This window comes from Sarcophilus harrisii, chromosome 4 (assembly GCF_902635505.1).
Source record: "Sarcophilus harrisii chromosome 4, mSarHar1.11, whole genome shotgun sequence".
NCBI lineage: Eukaryota > Metazoa > Chordata > Mammalia > Dasyuromorphia > Dasyuridae > Sarcophilus > Sarcophilus harrisii.
Window position 1 is genome coordinate 62,888,161 of NC_045429.1, and position 22,639 is coordinate 62,910,799.

Below are 22,639 nucleotides of genomic sequence, written 5' to 3' on the forward strand. Positions count from 1 at the left end.
AGCAGGAAATAGAAACTCTACTGAGGAAGCATGACATGGTAGAGAGATATTGGACTAAAAATGACCTGTATTTGTCACAGAGGATTATTTTTGGATTGGAGATCTCAATCTGGAAGGGACCTTAGAGCTCATCAAGTCCAGCTCCTTCATTTTATATATGAGGAAGCTAAGAATCAAAAAGGAAAATTATTTGCTCAATTTATACAGAATAAATGGCAGAGTCAGGATTTGAATTTGGGATCTCTGATTGTATAGCCAGTGCTTGATGTATTTTATCACATTAGTTCAGTAGTCAATGCATCCAAGGCAGATGAGACCCTCCCATTCCTGTCTTCAATGCTTAATCTTTTCTGCTCTGTGACATATCTAGGCTATTGATGGAACACGCCAGGTAGAGGTACTCTCCTTCCCTTTTTACTCTTTATTTTTCCATGATGCTTGCATGACAACAGAGACATAGTCTCTGTGAATCACCCGGTGGGATCCAAGCCCCAGTTCAAGCATGCTCATGGGAAATAGCTGGTGAAACACAATAGGGCAGAAAAAGCATAAAAGCCTCAGAGGCAAAAAGAAAGAAGAGAAGTTCTTTTACTTAGAGGGCTGGGACAAGTTCTCATCAGTTGATTCCCCTTATCCCTTCTCACACAACTTCCTATTCCTTCCTATTCCCACCATGGAAGCAGGGATGCCTTGATGCTGGTGAACTGGCTCTGGCCTTATTATTTTCTGAAAACATCAGCAGGATTTCTTGTTGCAATGCTTGTAGGTCTGTGTGACATGGGAACTCTTCAATGGCAATGTTGGGGTTCTGCTTCCCATTGTCTTGTTGAATGAGTTAGTATATTTCCCTTGAAACCTCTTCTTTTTGGTCTAGCTCTAGAGAGTAGTATTTTCTGTGTTTTTCCAGGAGAATCTCTTGTAAGGGCTTCATTAGTTTGTGCCTCTTTGGGAAATGGAGAGCAGACATGAACTTGTCAGATTACTAGGGGTGGGAACTTTGTGGTTGTTTTTTAGTTATTCAGTCATGTCTGGACTCCTTCTGACCCCATGGACCACTGCATGCCAGGGTCTTTTTTTCTTCCATTATCTCTCAGTCAGTCAGTCCAAATCCAGGTTCGTTGTTTCCATGACACTATCCATCTCCTCTTCTCCTGTCTCCTTTTCCTTTTGCCTTCAATCTTTCTCAATATCAGAGTGGACACTAGACTAAACTACCTTGCCCTTATTGGACAGTGTTATTCAGAATTATTTAAGTCTCTAATACAAATATTCTTCAAAGGATAAGGAATGAGGTAGAGTAGAGCTTCTAAATTTAGGGTTCAAGGACCCCCAAGGCATTTTTAGTGGGTCTATGAACCTGGATAGGGAAACAACAAAATCCCACATCCTTATTTTCACTAGCAATTGGTTTCCATTGTAATTCTATGTACTTCATTTTATGCACTTCAAAGCATTCTTCTGAGAAGTGATCTGTAGGCTTTGTCAGACTGCCACAGAGGTCTAAGACACACAGATTTCCTAGCTTAGTGGATATTATCAATAATACAATGGCATGGGCTGGCAAGAGCTCACTACTGAGCTCTTCTTATTTCTATGCTTATAATCTTGGTCAGTTTGTAGTGGATCCTGACACATAAAACTCCCTTAGTCATGTGTACATTATAGAGTAACAGAGAGATGCATGAAGAAAGCCACCCAACAATAAAATATACCTGGAGCCATAATAAAATATTCTTCCTTTGCTCCTTATCGTTCAACTGCTTTCAATGGAGTCATGTAGCAACAGTACTAAGGAAGGCCAGAATCAGCTGTCCTGGCTTTTTTCCTGTGATAAGAGGATCTAAGAACTCAGAAAGGAAAGCATTTGAATCTGGGGGCTCTATGTACAAATTCCACTTGTGATGCATACTCCTTATGTGACTAAGCAAATACCTTAACATCCCTGGGTCCAAGTTTTCCTCATTTGTAAAATGAAGGGTTTGGACTATCTGGATTAGTTGAACTAGCTCTTTAAGGTCCTTTCCAGCAATAAATCTATGCTCTAATCGTCTGTAGACACTTTCCACTGTTTATAACTTCTCTTACCCAGATTTTTATTCCCTCTTTCCACACCAATTAATTACTTTCTTACCTATCCTCCATCCCAACAAATACTGTGAAAAAAAAGTAAGTAAACTTAGCAAAGTCACCATTGATATAAAAATGTCCAAACAAATGGGATAGGAAATGTATTGATAGAAAAACATAGCCCAACAAATCAATGAAACAGACCTCCAGCATCCATATTAATGGTTACATCTCCAATCTAATGAGCACATTATGCAATAAGTTCATATAAATTTTGGCATTTATCTTATTTATCCTTTCGAAACATTGAAAGCCCTAGATTTACCAATAAATCCACATCTTGTTGCTACAGCATTTGAAATACTTCCAGTAATGATTGGTTGTTTTTGATTAAGTTCTTTCTCATTTTAGGGGACTTTCAGGCAGTCAATGACCAATAAAGATCCCAATGGTGTCCCTAGGGACTGAAGGGCTTCAGGGGCAAGGAAGGCATTACTCACTCGTGAGGGTGGCTCTGGTGGTAGGGCCTGAATTCTTAGGGGCCATCAGCTCATGGTACTGCTCACCCGCCAGGGTGCTGTATACCACCTTGTACTCCTGAACTTCAGCTTCACTGTTGTCCCATTCAAGGTCCAGGCTGGTTGCTGAACGGGAGCCCACCCGTAAATTCTTGGGGGCATCGATCTCTGCAAAACAGCAAAATAATCATGGCAACATTACTTTATGTTTCCATGGAGCTTTTGGACATATCTCGAGTTCTGCGTATGATTTCGGGAACCCCCTTTTAGGAGGATCACTGGCTTGAAGAAGGGCAGCCAAGAGGGTGAAAGAACTCTAGACCATATCATAAAGATAAAGGGAGTGGTAATAACTAACTTGCAAGAGGGGTTACAAAGGAGAGGATGGATTTCTTTCAATCGCTGAGAGGTTACTATATGGAAGAGAGATTAGGTTTGGTTTGCTTGGCCCTGCAGGGGTCCTCAAACTATGGCCTCGGGCCAGATGCAGCAACTGAGGACGTTTATCCCCTTCATCCAGGGTTATGAAGTTTCTTTATTTAAAGACCCACAAAACAAAGGTTTTGTTTTTTACTATAGTCCCGCCCTCCAACAGTCTGAGGGACAGTGAACTGGCTCCCTATCTAAAAAGTTTGAGGACCCCTGTGAGAGGATAGAACTATGATTAATAGGTAGAAGTTGTAGAGAAGTTCAAGAGGCAGATTTGGGTTTTACATAAAAAAAGTAAAACTTCCTAACAAGGAGAACCCATATAAAATATCTATTTTGGCTGCTTTGGGAGATAGTTATAAGAATTTCCTTCCCTGGAAATTTTGTAAGCTCCCTAAAGGCAGGGATTTTGTCTCTGTGCTTAGCACAGAGCCTTGTATATGTTAGGCACTTATTTAAAACTTGATTGCTTCTCAGGGATGTTATAGTCTAACAGGGAAGAGACTAGCAGATCTGGGGTTACAGGATGAGGGTTTGAATCATCACTCCATCATTTATTACTTAAGAACAAGTCATTTAATTTGAGATTCATTTCCCTTATATTAAAGGAACATTGGAAGAAATGACTTCTAAGAGAGGTGTGCTGATACCATTTCTAACCTGATCTTCAGAGTTGATTGTTAAAATTTGAGCATTTACACCATGGAAATTGGCAAACATATATATTTGGATTTGATTTATTATTATGTTGAATGGCAAGAAATAAAAAAGTGATCAAGAAAATATTTATAATGCAGATTAAGCTAAAATGTATGGAGTATTTTTGGAGAGTTCCAAACTCTTTAGTTGTTAAATCAAACTCTAGTTTTTTGGACTAAACAATTCCTAGTCCACCTCTGTCTCTAGGATCCCCTTCCCACTTTAGATCAAGATCCTACGATGTGGTAGAGAAGATACACTTATGAAGAGGTAATTTGGCACAGATGATTTCTTAAGGTCTCTACATATCAAATGAAATAATGTGTGAACAATGCTTTGCAAACCTTCAAGTGTTATATAAATTCTATTTATTATTCCATCTCAAATACAGGAAGCCATGGGGCTTGTGTTTGCTGCCTTAAAGTAAAAAAGCTTTAGAAAAAAATAACTTGATAGAATGTCTAAACAAATAGTGGCAAGTGAACAAAGTGGAATTTTACTATGTTGTTAGAAATGAAAATAGGATGAACACAGAAAAGCATGAAAAGATTTAACCGAACTGATGCAAAGTGAAGTACTCAGAGTCAAGACAACAATACACATAATGACCATAACAATGTAAATAGTTGGAAGTGTGAACTGAACCACCCATTTTGGAGAGCAATTTGGAAGTATGTGCAAAGGGCTGTAAAATAGTGCATGTTCTTTACATGACAGTAGGGCTACTAGATCTGTATATCAAAGATATCAAAGGAAAAGAACTAAAAATATTTATAGCTCCTTTTTTTTGTGGTGGCAAAGAATAGAAAATTGAGGGGATGCCCATCAATTGGGGAATGTTGAATAAGTTGTTCTCTATAAATATGATGAAATATCATTGTGTTATATGAAATAATGAACAGAATGATTTCAGAAAAACTTGGTAAGATTTATATGAACTGATGCAAAGTAAACTGATGCAGAACTAGGAGAACATAATGGTACAGCAATCAACCATGAATTACTTAGCTATTCTCATCAGTACAAGGATCCAAGTTAATTCCAAAGGACTTATGATGAAAAATGATATCCACCTATTTCCGGAGAAAGAACTGATAGAATTGGACTGCAGATTAAAGCATACTTTTTATTTTTTTACTTTATTTTTCTTTGTTTATTTTGGTGTGTCTTTTCTTTCATGTCTACTGTGAAAATGTTTTTTCATGACTACACATATATAACCTTTATTAAATTTCTTGTCTTCTCAATGACAGGGGATTGGAGGAATGGTGGGAGAGAATTTGAAATTCACAATTGTAAAAATGAAGGTTAAAATTGTTTTTATAAATAAATGGAAAATAAAATATTAAAAGAAAAAATAGTGTAAATAGAAAAAACCACTCCAAAACAATCAAAAGTGAAGGTTGAGGAATTAAAATGAAGAAGCATGGATCTAAAGAGAAAGGAAAAGAAATCTCTTCCCTATTTCTTTGCAGAGATGTGACATCCATAGGATAGTACTCATACTTGAGATTTTTTTGGATGTATTAATTGATTTTTGCTGATTTACTTCCTCTTTTTCTTTAAAAATAATTACTGATTTCATGGCTTGGCTTTTTAGAGGTAAGAGGAGGAAGGATACTATGAGAAATTCTGAATAGGTAGAAAATAAAAGATGTCAATAAGAATTATTTTAAAATTACACTTCACAGAGAGAAATAGAGTTTTATTCTTTAAAATGAAGATATCTCCCAAATGAGTACCCAAAGGCAAAAAATAGCATTAGTTAGAATCTAGAGGCATCAGCTGTCATTGGAAGAGATAATATTTCCATACTATTAATAATAACAATGATAATATGATTATGAATTTTGTGATAAAATAATACAATATACAAATTGCACAAAACAATAGCAACATTTATAAAATACTTTTATGGTTTGTAAGATATTACCTATTTATATTTATACATATTTACTTATTTGATCTTCCCCCAAACCCTGTGAGTTAGATGCCATGACAATCTACATTTTATTGATGAAACTGAGAGATCTAAGTTAAATCACTTGCTGAGATAGTGAGTGACACAGAGAGAAACCACCTCTTCTCTCTCTCTCTACCTTTCTCTCTCTCTGTTTCTGTTTCTCTCTGTCTGTCTATCTCTACCTCTGTCTCTTTCTCTCTCTGTCTCTATTTCTTTCTCTGTCTCTATTTTTGCCTCTGTCTCTTTCTCTCTATATATCTCTGTCTCTATTTCTGTCTCTCTCTCTGTCTCTTTGTCTCTCTGTGTGTTTCTGTGTCTCTCTGTCTCGGTCTCTTTGTGTGTTTCTGTCTCTGTCTCTCTCTCTGTCTCTTTGTAACACACACAACACACACACAACACACAACACACACACACACACACACACACACACACACACACACCCTTCATCCTTCTGCCAGGCTTCTTTCTCTAAGCAATAGTTTGTAAGGTCCTGGTAGATACAGTCTTTGTCCTAGAACCCAAAGCCTCTGCTTTAACTTCCTTCACAGTTGGTGTCCTCATGGCATGCAAAGCATCACCTGGGAAAGCATTCTGCCTAATCTGAATTTAAATGGAACGATGAAATGATGAGGGCTCTTGGCCCTTACCTCCTCTTAACATTAGCTCCCGCTAACTAACCAGAGGGTTTGTGATGCTGTCTGTCCACAGAACGCTTTTCACTTTACTGTCCTGCCCTTTCTCTCCACATGACCCCCTCCAGGAGTGGGAGAATGGCCTTGCAGAGGGAATGAAGCAGCAGATGCTTAACAGCTGCCAGTCGACAGTGTAACTGGCAGCAGAAAACCATGCAGTGTTGAATGGAGGCTGCCGGAAGAGTTTCTAGGTAGCAGAATGTAATTGCTCCTGATTGGAATTTGCCTGGGCCACCAGCCAATCCCATCTACATCTTTTCGGGCTAAACATCAAGAGTTTTCTTTTATATGTGGCTGCTTGGTGGAGAGCTCCCTCCTGCTTTATTGTTTCTCCAACCCCTTATCTGAGAACAGCACACAGAAAATCTGCCTTCCAAGCAAATGTCATCTTGCAATAAAGAAATGAGCATGAAACTTGGGTTGCCCATAAAGGGCAAGGCAGGTGGGAGCCAAGGTCGACACTCAAGTATCAGAAAGGAAATATTGTTTGTGTGATCTATTCATAGGTGTATACATTTAGAGCTGTACTTTTGAGATCATCCATCTCAACCTCTTCCCCTGTTTATAAGATAAGGAAAGATGTAAGATGAGACCCAGAGAAATAATCTTTTTTTGTTAGTTAAAGAACCATTTGTTAAGCACCTATCATGTCCCCAGGGCTGATGCTAAGCACTACTTGATAATTATCTCCTTTTTAAAATAATATTTTGTTTTTCCAATAACATGTAAAAATAGCTTTTAACATTCATTTTTGTAAGAGTTTGAGTTCTAAATTTTCTTTTCTTCCTCTCTCCCTTACCTCTCCCCTCCCTAAGACAGTAAACAATCTGATATGGGTTACACGTACATTTTAAACATATTTCTACATTAGTCATGTTATGAAAGAAAAACAGAAGGGAAAAACCATGAGAAAGAAAAAGCAAACCAACAAAACATAAAGCTGAAAATATATGCTTTGATCTGCATTCAGTCTCCACAGTTTTCTCTCTGGATGCAGATGGCATTTCCCATCCCAAGTTTATTGGAATTGTCTTAGACCAATGTATTGCTGAGAATAGTTAAGTTATCCATAGTAGATCTTTATACAATATTGCTGTTATGGAGTACAATATTCTCCTGGTTCTGCTCATTTCACTCTGCATCAAATCCTGTAAGTCTTCCCATGTTTTTCTGAGACTTTCCTGCTCATCATTTCTTAAAGCACAAAGGTATTTCATTACATTCATTTGCCACAACTTATTCAGCTATTCCCCAATTGATAGATATCCACTTAATTTCCAGTTCTTTGCTACCACTAAAAGAGGTACTGTAAATATTTTTATATTCATAGCTCCTTTTCTTGTTCATTTGCTATCTTTTTGGGATATATACCTAGTAGTGGTATTTTACTCTACTAAGAAGAGGTAAATAAGTTAAATTTTTTTAGTTTCTTGGTACTGAATGGTGGTATACGTCTAGCTTAGAGACATTGAGATGAGCACTGACTTGTTAAAATCCCCCAATTTTAAGATTCAGGGTTCTTATCCCTGCTGGTCAGCCCTGAATACCTCTGGAGCATATCAGTGCCCCATGGTTACTAGTATACTCCAGCAAAAATGCATATGTCCCCAGCAAAGTAAAAGCCACGTATAAGGAAAGTGTGGATTTGGGAATCAAATGCCAACATTCTTCCTTGTTGTCCCTGTTTGAAATTTGGTGGAATTAATCATGGTGCACTGCAGAGTATTATTGGGGGAAGGCACCTTAGAAATAATTTATTATCGCTTAACAAGTAAAGAAATTGTGACTTAAAAGAGTGAAAGAATTTGCCAAAGACAACATAGCTCATTAATGGCAGATCAAGTCCTAGATGAAGGTGTACTGACTCATGTTGTGCAAGGCTTTTTCTACTAAGGGCAGCATGGTAAAGCAGACAGCAGGAAGAGTTGGTTCAAATACCAATTCAGATACCCAAATTGTATGATTCTAGACAAATCACTTAAGTTCTTAGGATCCCATTTTCCTTGTCTGTAATATGGGAATGATAAGAGCACCTCAAAACATTTCTGTGAAGGTCAAATGAGATAATATATGGAAAGTTCTTTGAAGCTTTAAAGCATTATAGAAATCAACTAATTATTATAGTTTATTGTTATTATTACACTATGATATTTATCCCTTCTCTCTTCTTTACAGGAAGCTCAGCAGTCTTATTATAGTAAGAAGAATAGTTACCTAGAATTCTATCTCTGTCTATCATATTCCTCGGCTTCCTTTAAGTTCTATTGGAAATGCCATTTTCTATAGGAAGACTTTTTCAACCCTTCTTAATTCTGATTCTTTCCTTTATTATTATTATTATTTCCTTTGTGAATAGCAAATATGTTATCTCTCTCACTGGGTTGTAAAATCCTTGATAACAAGGACTATTTTTTCATCATCAGTACTTAGCACAGTGTCTGGCACACCATAGGTATTTAATATTTATTGACTGACTGCCACTGAATTTGTAGTCAGAAGATCTGAATACCATGTTCCAGGCTTGATTCTTTCTATATATGTATTCTTGGGCAAATCATGAGGAATTTGACCTCATGTCCATTGGGGTTCCTACCATCTCTGGATTCATTCTGCCATTCCTCTTATTTTCTGTTTATTGATATCAAGTTTCTTTCAGGAAAGACCTACTATGTCATTTATTTTTTTCAAGTAATATCAGGAAAATTCCTGATTTCCTTTCCCCCCTTAATTCTCCTCTCCATCTGTTGTCATACCTGTTGTGAAGTGAGTGGTGGTGGAAGTACTTTCATTGGTCCCTCGAATGGCACTGACTGAGACTTGATAGTGGGAACCAGGTCTTAAGGCTTGCACAGAATACTGACTCAGAGGAGGCTGCAGCCTGAAAGTAGTCCTACCACCCTCTCCATCCACTAGCCCGTATTTCAGGAGAATGAAATCAACTTTGGCTCGAGGCGGGGTCCACTCCACGAAGGCCACAGTGTCTGAGACATCTCGAACTAAGATCTGTGTAGGTCCATCAATGACTAGGTGAGAAATAAAATGATAGAATAAAAAATAAATGGAGGATACAATTTTGATAAAAAGAATATTACTGGAAGAAAATTTTCATGCCAATCATCTCTTTTCACCCTCATCCTGCCTATGGGGTAGACAGAATGAAGATATGTGTTATTCTCTATATAGTTGGGGAAAATGAGTCCCAGAGAGGGTTAGATGACATGCTGGAGATCTTATAATGAAACGGTGATTAACTTGGTACCGGACTTCAGCTTTTTCTAAATGTAAGTTCTTTTTGTTAGCTAGTGATATTTGGATTAATAATGGTATCACAGAATTTGAGTTGAAAGGAATCTTAGAGATTATCAAATCCAATCCCCTCATTTTATAAAGAAGAAACAGCCTAAAAAAAGGTAAAATAATTTGGTCAGTCACACAGATAGACATTGAGCAAAATTTTAACTCAAGTCCTGCTGAAGTTGAGCCTAGCTCTGTAGATAGTTGCTTTGGATGTCCCAGCACTGGGAAGGAAAGGGCATCTGTTACCTTGAGCTAGTCAATTATGTCTCTGCCTAGCAATAAAGACAAAAGGACCATGTAATGTCCACACGTCTGTGGACTTTTGGCTAATTCTCATCTCCAAGAACCCCGAGGAAATACCCATGAAGCAGCTGGCCCAATCCAAACACCCATGATTTTCGGATTGGCTGCCAAGAGGAACTTTAGCACTGACCAGTAAATATCCCAGGTTAGCTGTATGAGGCACATAGCTGTGATGATGAATAAAAGCCAGGAAAAAGGCAACAGACTATGAGAGATCTTTGCGTTTGTTGACATGAAATATTCCCTGTTGGAAAATGGCATCTAGTAAAAGACATCCCTGGTCCATAACACTTTACTGCTGCAAAAAGGGTTCTGGACTGTCTCTGTTGTTCATTTATTTGAGCTTATTATTGGACCAGAAAGGCATCACTGCTACATGGTGGACCCTTCATTGTCCTTGTTCTTGGCTTTCATCCTGCTATTTAGTGCAGTGCTAAGGCATCTGGACCAGGTGAACTTGAGGGACACATCTTGATAGAGAATTATTTTAGAATTCAGTTGGTTCTGAATTGGTACCAGTCATGCAGTTCTAGAGCTTCTGTTCTGGTTGGATTAAATTGGGTAGGGAGAGGAAAGATAGCAGGCTAAGAAGGGCAGTGGGGAGAAAAGAAACTAGCATTTCTAATCAACCTGAGATTTATTTTTTTGGCCTGCCCTAGGCTAGCTAAGAAGTAGACTGATTTACTTAGGCTGACTACAGAATGAAATGTATCCTATATGCAGGGGTGTGTTGAAGCCAAGTCCTATGAGGCTCAGGGGAGCAAATTGCTAAATTTTCAGTGTGAGCATTTAGACCTCTGGAATCAGCAAATGCCACAAAGCAGGGCTTGATTTATTGTTTTGTTTATTGTTTAGATTTAAGAAAGTGATGGAGAAAATATTAAGAATGCAGATTAAACTCAAAAGTATATCATGCATATATATTTTTTTCAGAGATCTGGTAAACATTTACTAGTACACCCCTTCTAAGAGGACGGTATATCTTGCATGCTACTGAACTGAGTCCCTTGCTTTCAGTCTTGGGGAACCTGTGACAATGGCTTTGACTGGTGTTCTAGGGCTGAGACAATTGGCAGCTTGCTCCAATATCGCCTGAAGTCAGGCACAATTGATCATATTTGGTTTTTGATACATAGAATTTTAAAAATATCATATTTATCTCTAGTCCTGAAGACAAGGGATCTAGTTTTCTTCCCAGAGTACTTTGCAACTTTTGAAAAGTTATATGAATGTCTTATGTTGTACAAGCACCACTTCAGCCTACTTTACCATCTTCTACCTCATTTTTTCCATTTATGAAATGGGAAGGAAGGGGTAGGAAATCAATATTGGCTACCAATCTGCCTCAAAGTAGATGATCATAGGATTAAAGCTTTAGATGTAGAAGGGACCTCAGAGGTCATTCAGTTCAATCCCTTCATTTAAATTAATAAAAAAGAGGCCTATGGAGTTTAAGTGACTTGCTCTAGCAAGTACTGGAGGAAAGATTTGAATCCAGGTTCTCTGCCTTCAGAGCTCATACTCTATCTACTGTGACATGAGTTTTAATGTGACAGGAGACATGGAATCTTTGGGGAGAAAAAATGGTGGCATTAAGATCTAAATTATTACATAAAACATTTGTCTTTCAACCTCTTAAATACACAAAACCTTATTTTAACAACTGACCTTATTAGAATAGGATTATGTTGCACAGAGAGCTCTCTCAGCAGGTGGTCGGTCTTGTCATTTGCATTCACAAAATGGTTTATATTGAAAAAAAGGCCTCCTGAATGTTTGATAACAGTTCAATGCTTTGCAGGGGATGCGTGGTACAGGTAAGAACTTGGCAGAGGGATACAATTAAAAATATATTTCCTAAAGGCATCAGATTGATGGAGGGATGACTACTTCTTCAGCAGGAACCCTTCAGATTCTGGTCTTGTCATTTGCATTCACAAAATGGTTATATTGAAAAGCTCTGAATGTTTGATCAGTTCAATCTTTGCAGGATGTGGTAACAGGACAGAACTTTGGAGAGAACAATTAAACATGATCTTTCTAATTTGACACTCATGATCTATGGAGGATGATACTTCTTCAGCAAGAACCTTCAGATTCGTCTTGATGCCAATCCTTTACTTGACCTTCCTTCCTGTGTCCTTTACTGTCTTGCCTTCCTGTCCTTCCTTCCTTCCTTCCTTCTTCCTTCCTTCCTTCCTTCCTTCCTTCTTCCTTCCTTCTTCCTTCTTCCTTCCTTCTCCTTCCTTCTTCTTCCTCCTCCTTCTTCCTCTCCTCCCTTCTTTCCCTCCTTCTTCCTTTTCCTCTCCTTCCTCTTTCCCTCTCTTCTTCCCTTTTTCCCTCCTTCTCTCCTCTTCTCTCTTCTCTCTCTCTCTCTCTCTCTCTCTCTCTCTCTCTCTCTCTCTCTTCTCTCTCTCTCTCTCTCTCTCTCTCTCTCTCTCTCTCTCTCTCTCTCTCTCTCTCTCTCTCTCTCTCTCTCTCTCTCTCTCTCTCTCTCTCTTTCTTTCTCTCCTCTCTCCTACCCTCCTATAATAGTTGGTACTTGAAGGAAATCAGGAAAAATTTTCCCATTAGACTTTAAGCTCCTTGAGAAGCAGGGAATGTCTTTTAGGTTTCTTTGTACATCCAACACTCAGCGCAATGCCTGGAACTTAGTAGGTCCTTAATAAATGCTTTGTTGTTGTTTCTGTTATTTGGTTTATAGTCTTTAACTTCTAAGGAATTTTTAATGCTAAGCATAAGAATGATGTCTGTTGAATATTGACTAAAATGACCTATAACAGTTACCACAGTGGGTGGTAAAACTAAATTCATTTAAGTCTGGGGTCCCTTTAGGCAAAGTCATAATAAACTATTTTGATGTCCCAAGCAGAAAGAGTAGATTCGGAGAAACAAGGCTTGATAACTGGTGGGATTCTCAAGATAAAGACCATGATTCACTAAACTAAGTAGACACCTTGAATCCAGTGTTGGTGTCTGAGACCAGATTTGAACTCAGGTTCTCCTGACTTCAGAGCTGGTGCTTTATCCACTGTACCACCTAGCTGTCCCTTTCATAAGTGTTTTCAAAGGTCAGAGCTTCTAATGCTGGTGGCAGAAAGCCTGTATTTTCTGTTTCTAACTGGACAAGCTATTTGATCTTTGTGTCTCAATTTTCTTTCTCTCTAAAATGGGTACAAAATAGTTAACACTAGAGGGTATTTTTTAACCCTCAGATAATTTTGGCTTATGCCACATGCATGCTAAGTGTTTCTCCTTCCCTTGTCCCCCACATAAAAGCCACACTTATCGAGTGGGAAAGGAGTCACTTAAGATAGTCAAATGGGAAACCCATCTAACTGCCAATATAACAAATGGGGATGAAATGAACCTATACCAATGAAAGAATAATGTAATTTCATCCCAATATCAATTAAGTCCCCACTGAGCTAGTTCTAATAGTAAGTGTCTCGTTCAATTTGACTCCATCTCCCATTTCCTCTTTTTCTAGAGAGAGCAAGTACTAGCAAGAAAATCCTTTGACTACTGAGAACAAACCAAGAACCACTGAAATCTTTTTGTTTCCTAGTTTCTAATGTTTTTTGTTTTTGATGAGCAGGATGCAAATGGAGTCTAGTCAACATATAAGGGAAGCAGTCTAGCCTTTAGTTTTTTGTTTATTCAGTCGTTTTGTACGAAGAAACTATAGCTATAGTTGGACAATTACTCTGCTTTCTCTATTTTGGAGAGTTACATGCAGCCCTGAAATATTAATGGACTTATCCATTATTTTATTACTATTACATGTTAGAGAGAGGACTCAAACTCAGATCTTCCTGCCTTTGATCTTTGGGTACTCTTGATATCCCATTTACAACCTTCCTTAGTCTCTGTAGAATTTTACCAGAGTCCATTAGCTAGGCACTGGGTTCCCATCACAAACAGAAGAGTCTACATTTCCTAGGGTCAGCTCTTATGTTGTCAGGGGGTGGGTATGCCAGAAAGGACATAGAAGTAAACTTACGAGTTGAGATGCTGGCTGATGTTGGGGGGCTCCGTGCTTGATCTTTGAGAGCCACCACATTAACGATGTACTCTTCCCCTGGCTTTAGCCCGGTCTGGTTGAAGGATGTGACATCACTAGGGAGTTGGGCAATCACTCCCCCTTCATTGTTCTGGGAGATATAAGGAAAAAAGAAAGAGAAAACATTACTGAGAGAGAATGCCTGTATGAGGTCTGAACATGGCAGATCAATGTCTGACCATTTCCAACCTAGTCATGTAAATAGTTGTGTATCTGAAGTCAGTACCCATTCCCATCAGGCTTAAGTGTGATACAAGCTGGCTACAGCTTATTTAAAATTTTAATAAATGATCTGCCAATTAAAAATATTCCTTTGCCTCTTTATGGGTCAGATAAGTTTGTCGGTGAATATTAGTCATGCAGTGATATAGGATGAACTTTGCCACAGACTGAATGGTGATGTTGGGAGGCATCCATCAGATTTTGCTGGCATTCTATCTTTAATCATAAAGAATATGCCCTTGGCTATTTAGAGGAGATAGTTCTCTCTCCCTCTCTCTTTCCGTGTGTGTAAACATCTATACAAATATACAAACATATTTCAAAGGAGAAAAGACATTGGCATTTTTTTTATACAGGCAGGAACTGTTATTTTGCTATATCTTATTTTATACTTGGAGTTAAATCAGATGTGAATCTGTCAATGTCTTGTTTCCCTTTCAGCTGTATGAGTTAGTGCTTAGTGACATGATTTACTCCAATGTGCTAATACAAAATGGGAGCAGGGTGAGAACAAAGATTAAGATGGAGGTGAAAGGGAGTGAAAGAACAGAAAGAATAGCCAAAAAAAAAAAAGAATACATGGGGCTGGATTTTCTCCTTTTTGTCTCCTTTTCCTCTTTCTCTATTTATCAGTCCATCCACTGATGTTTTGTGGGATCAGAGGAGTACTAACACAACCCAAGCTTTTATAGTTGTGCCTCCCAAACTGTCTTGACCCAGGTGATATCATTTCCAATGCAGAGAGTACTTGGGGTTAAGAACCTCATTGTTTAGATACAATATCTTTTAGAGCTTTCCTTCTTGCTCCTTACTTGCTGATATGGTTGCATGGGAGAACATTGACACTCAGAACTGCATTCATTCTCAGAGCTTCCAGTACCAGAGGAATATATAAACTTCCACTGAACCCCATGGGTTTATTCTGTCCACAGACTCACAAGCTAAATAAATGGAGGTTCACTTTGAGGGAAAATCCATCTCTCAGGAAGTATGTACCAAAACTCATTTAACACTTTCTTGGGATCTATAACCAGATATCTTCACAAAATGTTCATAGTGACTTGCAATAACATTACATTATTTCTCCCAGTCTAACTCACATCACTCTGCATCAGCTCAATCAACCTGCACACACATACTCACTCATCATTCCATACTTTAGTATTAACACATTTAACTATGCAAAGCTAGAGGCTAAGTCTTGCATTTCCATGGGAAATGGTTATTACCAGCACCTTCCATGCACATGACTTCTTTCAAGTCAGTCAGTTCCAGAACTGAGAACAACCCATGCAACTTGCAGAACTACTCTTAAAAAAAACAAACCCATGATTGAAGTCACCATGTGAATGATAAACTGTTTATTCTTCAAGAGCATTGGATGCTGCCTTGGAACTATCAAAGGTAGTTGTTTAGGACTGAGCATGAGGGAAATTGGTGCAGAATTTTGTCTTTGTGTGGAAGCAGAATGTTATGATTTTTCCCCTCTTTGCAAAAAACAAAAACAAAAACAAAAAAAACACTTGCTCACATCCTTCTCTAGGATGGCATGTAGCTAAGTTTTCTATTGCTTTTTTCTTTCTTTATTCCTTAATTTTTAAAAAAATTAATTTGTTTTCAAAATTCTCTTCACTTCCATATATCTTTCCTCCTCTGTCACCTATTAAGTTTTTCCTTGTAGCAAAGAATAAGAGAGAAAAAACAATTTGGCAAAATCAGTCAAAACATCTAATATTATATTCAAAATTTTGCATCCAGAGTCTGCAAAGGAAGGGAAAGGTAGGTTTTTTTTAACTCTTGTCTAGGACCTGTCTTGGTCACTATAATTCTACAAGCACATTCCTTTAAGAAAAAAAATCATTACTCATAACATAAAATTTCATAATAAATTAATAATTGCTCAAGATGTAAACATGTCATCAACCCACCTTAGAGAGAGGCAGTATGGCCCAGTGGAAAGAACATTGAACTAGGAGTCAGGAGATTTGGGTTCTTGTCTTGGCACTGACATTAACTAGCTGTGTGATAGTTCCTTACCTTCTCTGGGATTCAGTTTTCAGGTCTGTAAAAATGAGGGGATTACTGTACTAGATGATGTCTAGGGTTCTTTTCAAGCTCTAAAATTTTAAGAGTTTCAAAGACACTCAAAGGTAAAACCAGGACACTTTTGGCTAGAATGTACAATTATTCATTAGAAATAGCTTTTGAATATGTCCAACAGGAATGGACATACACTAATTTTCTTTTTTCAAATGCTCCTCAGTTTGGCTAGATGAAGAAGAAAAAGGAATATGATTGACATTTGTAAAAACTATAATGGATGACATCATTTTCTAAAAGTTAGCTCTTTAATCCTAACCTAAACTATAACTCTAGGTTGATTGAACACATTTGGGGAAGCCCTTCCTCATCGGAAGTCTTCAGAAATGATTATGTGATCATTTGTTGGGAATGGGCATAGTACATTATTTGGGGCACAGAGAAACTAGATGGCCACTAGGGTATCTTCTAATTCTGAAATTCTATGACCTCAGATTTTTTTTTCACCAAATACTAAAAACTAGAAGACACCTCTTGGAGATTATTAAAAGAACTATTTTATCCAGTAGGTAGTAAACTTATGGAACTCATTATTTTCAAATAGTACACATAGAAAATATAAAAAGGTTCCAGAAAAGTTTAGATAAATTCATGATGAAATTCTGTTAGGTTATTAAGTAGGAAGCTAGAGATACTAGGGTTATAGCTGTGACCTTTAGACCATGATGTCCTGGAAGATAACTATGTTTTCCCAATAATTGTCCTTTGGTATTTTTGGTATATATACAACATGATTGGATGGGGGTGGAGTCTGACTTTTTTGAATTTAGCATTTCTTGCACCCTAAAAAAGAAAACCATCCTAACTGAAGATTTTGGTCTTTTGAATTGATGGACCCACTAAATTCTGGAACTCCAAGGAGAAGCATTATCTCTATTGAATGTCTCTACTTGTATTCCTGTCATTCTCATATGTATTAGTTTCAAGCAATTGGTCAGTGGGACAATTTAAAATCTGGTCTCTCAAGTCCCAAAATGGATTCCTCTTTCAGTTTACTGTTTCTCTAAAATAACGTTTCATTTTTCATACTTGACAAAAATTTATCTTTATATAAATTATATATAAATAAAATATCTTTATATAAATATATTTATATAGCATTTTAAGGACCACAAACTTTTTTCATCACAGCAATATTACTTAGTGAGTAATAAAACAAGTATTACTTTTTTTACTGAAAAGGAAACTGAGGCTCAGAGAGGTTAAATGACTTCCCAAAAGAGACACACAAATACTTAGTGGCAGAACTAGGACAAGATTCCAAGTCTCCTGGGTCCAAGTCCATTAATTCTTCCATAATACTTTCCTAATTAGATGTAGATATATCATTAGTACCATATTTTAAACCAGTGGTATTAGTTAGCATGGTAGAAATGCCTCTGGGACAGGAGGAAAGAAACACAAATTTTACTTCTGGTTCTGCTGCTAGTTAGCAAAACTAATTTTTAACCTCTCTGGGTTTTAATATCTTTAGGCAGCAGCTACTTCTATGCAACTGACCCAATTCCAGGTGGAGAGTTAACCCTAGGACAAAGGGCTTCTAGCAGTCTAACCATACCTTTGGGATGAAGCTGATCTCCCACCCATCGAATGAGAAAGAGAAGGGTTCCCATTGCACCTCCACGGTGGTCTCTGTGATAGTCTTGAATTGCAGCCCTTGAGGGGTGGAGAGATCTGGAATACAGCAATGTGAGTGATGGCTTTATGGCTAACCCTGATGACCCCATGGATCAGCCACAGAGTATTAACTTTATCCTTTTCTCGGCACACTGCCCTCCACCCTATATGTCCCAAAGATTGTGTAGGGAAATCTTAAGTTACCATACTGACAGAGAATCTATATACTATTAAAAGCCTCTTCCTCATTGTGGGCTTTGGTCTAACCTTAATTAATATATGAATAATTGAATAGATACTTTAACAAATGATTTTTCCTATACTTCCTTTTATAAAATAGTTTAATTGTTCACAAAAAAAGGCACACAACCTTTCTTTCAGCTGTTGATCTTTATAGTGCCTTTTCTCAAAGAAGCCCCAAATGGTTTTTCTCACAAGCCTCTTAGGCTTAGAGAGGATACATGTGTGTCCCCATGAGGTGCCCAGAAACATTAAGACATGAGCTAAGTTGGCCAAAGGTACAGAGGTAAACCAGCAGCCTAGGGTAAGACTGGGTGACTTCTTTTTATGAAATAACATGCTTTTTAACACTAACATGGATATTTTGTTTTATTCAGAAGAGTGAAGCAAGAAGAAAGAAGAATATCCTACTGTTTTAGATAATAACCAGCTTCTGCAGGGAAAAATGTAAACATAAAAACAAAAGTAAGAATATTTTTAAAACCCAAGTTTTATCTCTCCTTGTCCAGTGTTCTCTTTTTTCTCTTGATGTTCTTTCCCTCTCCCATGGATTCTCTATCTTCATTTCTCTTGCTCTGTTTTTTTTTTATCTGTCCTCCTCTATCTCTTTTCTCCTTGTATCTCTCAATCTTTCTTTAGTTTCCCTCCAGTTTTTCCCTCTGTCCCTCCCTCCCACTTCCTGTGCTTAACCCAGGTGACAATGTATTTTTTAGAATGGCATTCCAATTATTCATCCTGACCTGTGGTAGCCCCTACTTGGCGGTGTACTCAGGATGCTTGCCCCCATTTTAGCTGTTGCCTCCTGGGATATTCCCCTAGGAAAATGACAGCATCTTCCTCTCTCCATTTGGGTACCTTCTCGTGCAGCTTGCCTGAGAAGGAACATGGTTGGTTCTTAATTAACTCTTTGTAGGCTTGCCAGTGGAGATTACATAATTTTGCCTTTGTCACCTGGGAGCACACTTAAGGGGATGCCCTGAGTTGCCATTAAAAACCCTGGGAAGGATGGAAGCTTCACCACTTTATACACTTAATAGAAAAGAGAGGAGTCATTTGGGAGTCCTGCCAGGGTACCCAGAATGATGAGTCATCCACGAACAAGGTGGGAAAAACAGCAGATGGTAACCTACCTTTGTAATGTTATCATGCAGGAGATTTTAAACTGGTTCTTGGGCACCAGAGGAATTAGTAAAAGGTCAAACATAAACAAAGATAATTATAGACAGATGTACACATAAAGTCAGCTTCCATCTGGGGGTGTCCTCTATTGTAATATTGAAGGTTATTAGTCACCCAAATGAATTATTAAATCTGTTTGTGAACTCTGTCTGGGGTGTTTTTTTCCCCTCCTGTCTGGTTGGCTCAGTTTTTAATCCTTTCTAAAAGGCAGGAGGAACAGATAACATTTCCAAGTCTACTTGGTCCCATAGAGCAGAAATAGGAACAGTGGTTGGAAGATGAAGAGAAACAGGTTAAAATTCGATATAAGAAAACACTTTCTTCCAATTAGCATTGTACAAAAGTGGAATGGGCTGCCTTGAAAAGCGGCCTCAAATTAAGCCAGGATAACCACTCTTTGGGGGAGTTTATGGAAAGGATCTTATAAAGATAGAGGTTAAACCAGGAGGTTAACTTGTGGGGTTCCTTCTCATTCTGAAATTCTATGAAATCTCTTTCCCCTCCACCTATCCAAAATTTTCATGTCCTTCAAATTCCAGTTCAAATACCACCTGTTCCTTGAAATCTTCCATCATTACTTTAATCCCCACTTTCTCTCCTTTTTTCTGAATTCCAGTTGTATTTAGAAAGCATAATAATATATACAGTATTTTGTTAGATAATCCATCCTTCCCCCATAACTTTCATATTTCTTGGAAGAATATAAGCTCCTGAGAGCAAGAACTATTCCCTTTCTTTTTTTCCTTAGGATCCTTAGCATCTAAAAACTGTCTGGTGCATTGTGTGTAATTACTAAGTGCTTATTGATTGAAAGATTGGTTAATATTACCTTTGTCTCTAAAACTAGATTATAAATTCTCCATATGGCTTATACTTATATTTCTTTCAGTACCTAAGAGTTCTGAGCACATTAAGGAAACTCTCCATAGTAGGGAAAGGGAGGGGAGAAAATAAGCATTTATTAAATGTCTACTATGTCTCAGTCCCTGTACCGAGCTCTTTACAATAGTTGATCCTCACAACAATCCTGGAAGATAGCTACTGTTATTATTACCATCTTATAGTTGAAGAAACTGAGGTAGACAGGGGTAAATGTCTTAGCCAGTATCACAGAGCTAGTAAGTGCCTAAGAATGGATTTGAAATTATGTTTTCATGACTCCAGGCCTATGGCTCTATCCACTGTAGCAGCAACTGCCTAAGTCCCTTGACATGCAAAATTTCTATCTAGCAGCAACATATGAACTACTTGGAGTTAAGGACTATTTTTTGGAATTGTCTTTGAAGCCCCAACATCTGACATAGAGCCTTGTACATAATTGATGCTAAATAAATGTTTAGTAAATTGCATTGAACTGTTGGGAGAATATGTAGGCAATGCCTGACATCTATTTTGCTTTTCTGCTCCCATATTGCTGAATGTCTCTGGAACCCCACCCCCCACCTCCAAATTTCAGTTTTTTTCACCTTCTATCTCTTGAACCTCCTAGCCTATCCAATACTAAATCATCAGTCTCTCTCTCTCTGATGATTCCTAGCCAAATGATTTCTCTTCTTTATTATCCACTCTTTCTCAACCCATTAAAATCTAGATTTCCTCTTTCCCACTCATTTGAAATTTCTCTCAATGAACTAACAATTGCCAAATTCAAAGACTTTTTGCAGTCATAGAGTGATAAAATGATATATCAGAGCTGAAAGGGGCCTATGAGATCAGCTAGATTAGAGGTATCAAACACTCAGGCCATGAGTCATATCTAACTCACAACATTCATTGGTGTGGTTCAAATCAGATTAAAATATGATTGGGAACTATTTAATAAATTAAATAAATATATAATTAAAAACATAGATAAAATTACGATATGGTTTTCTGAGTCAATATTTTGGCCTTCAAGGATTCTTATGTATAGTTTATTGGCCCCCATTTCTGTTTGAATTTGACACCACTGATCTAAAAATTTCTTTTACAGATAATTATGGATCAGAAACACCAAGTGATTTCTTGGCTATATAATTAGTGATAGGGCTAGCTCTTGAGGACTTTGTCTTTTTTTTTTTTTTTGCCCTCTTTGCAGCATGTAGCATCATTGTCTAGCCTCATCGCAATAAACTGTCTCTTCTCTTGGCTTCAGAGGCACTACACTCCTACTTTTCCTCCCTCATCTTTAATTGGTTCCTCATTCTCTAAGTGATTCCTTAAGGTGAATGCTCCTTAAAGGTCTAATCTTGACCTTTAGTGTCTACCCTCTCTTCTTCAGTAATTTTATTCATTCCTACATATTCAGATACTACTTCATTTCAGACACCTCCCCAATATCTCCCTCTCAAGCTGAACTTTCTGCTGAGCACCAGAACTACATTTCTACTTGCCAACAATCTCTCCATCTGGTTGTCCCACAGGAATTTCAAATTTATCATGCCCTAAATCAATCTCATTACTTTCTCTTTTAGTTTTCTCCTCTTTCTGACTTCACTATTTGTGCCCGTGAAAATGGTATTCCTCCAGGATTTCTGTGTTTGAAACCTTGGGGTTACTTCTGGTTCCTCCCTTTCCTTCAGTTCACAAAATTAATAAACTAAAAAGTTTTAGCTATTCCCACTTCTGTATCATCTATCAGATGCAACCCATGTTCTCTATTCTCCTGGCCCTCTTCCTTATACAAAAACTCATTACCACCTGTCTGCGTTATTGAAAAAGCTTCATAACCAGTATTTCTCTTTCTCTCTGTCTCTTTCTCTTTTTCTGTCTCTCTCTTTCTCCCTCTTCCTCTCTCCCTCTCCTTCTCTCTCTCCCTCTCCCTCTCCCTTTCCCTCTCTCCCTTTCCCTCTTTCTTTCCCTGTCCCTCTCCCTTTCCTTCTTATTCTTTCTCTTTCTGTCCCTCTCCCTCCCCATTTCCCTCTCCCTATCCCTCTTTCTCTCCCCTCTCTCTCTCCCTTCCCTGTCCCTGTTACACACTCTCACTCTCTCTCTCTTTCCTTCCTTCCCTCCCTCTCTCTTTCTGCCTCTCATCCCTCTCTTCTTCTCCCTCCTTTCCTTCCTCTCTCTCTCTCTCTCTCTCTCTCTCTCTCTTCCTTCCTTCCCTCCCTCTCTCTCTCCCCCCTCCCTCTCTCCTTCTTGCCTTTTGTCCCTCCTTCTCTCTTTCTTCCTCTTCCTCTTCTCTCTCTTTGTCTCTCTTCTTCTTCCTCTCCCTCTTCTTCTCCCTTTCCCTCTCTCTCCTCTAATATCTATCCTTCCTTTCACTTCTCAA

At 38.0% G+C, this 22,639-nt stretch overlaps 1 protein-coding gene across 2 annotated transcripts in view; it reads right to left on the reverse strand.

Moving 5' to 3' along the window:
* TNR (tenascin R) overlaps window positions 1–22,639 on the reverse strand; it is a 690,019-nt gene that overhangs the window by 81,370 nt on the left and 586,010 nt on the right. For both annotated transcript variants that reach the window (XM_003767456.2, XM_031936928.1), the window contains 4 exons: window positions 17,912–18,027; window positions 13,972–14,122; window positions 9,122–9,391; window positions 2,568–2,753 (listed from right to left, as the gene is read on the reverse strand). In XM_003767456.2, coding sequence (XP_003767504.1) covers window positions 2,568–2,753; window positions 9,122–9,391; window positions 13,972–14,122; window positions 17,912–18,027 — 723 coding nt within the window. The remainder of the gene's footprint in view (window positions 1–2,567; window positions 2,754–9,121; window positions 9,392–13,971; window positions 14,123–17,911; window positions 18,028–22,639) is intronic.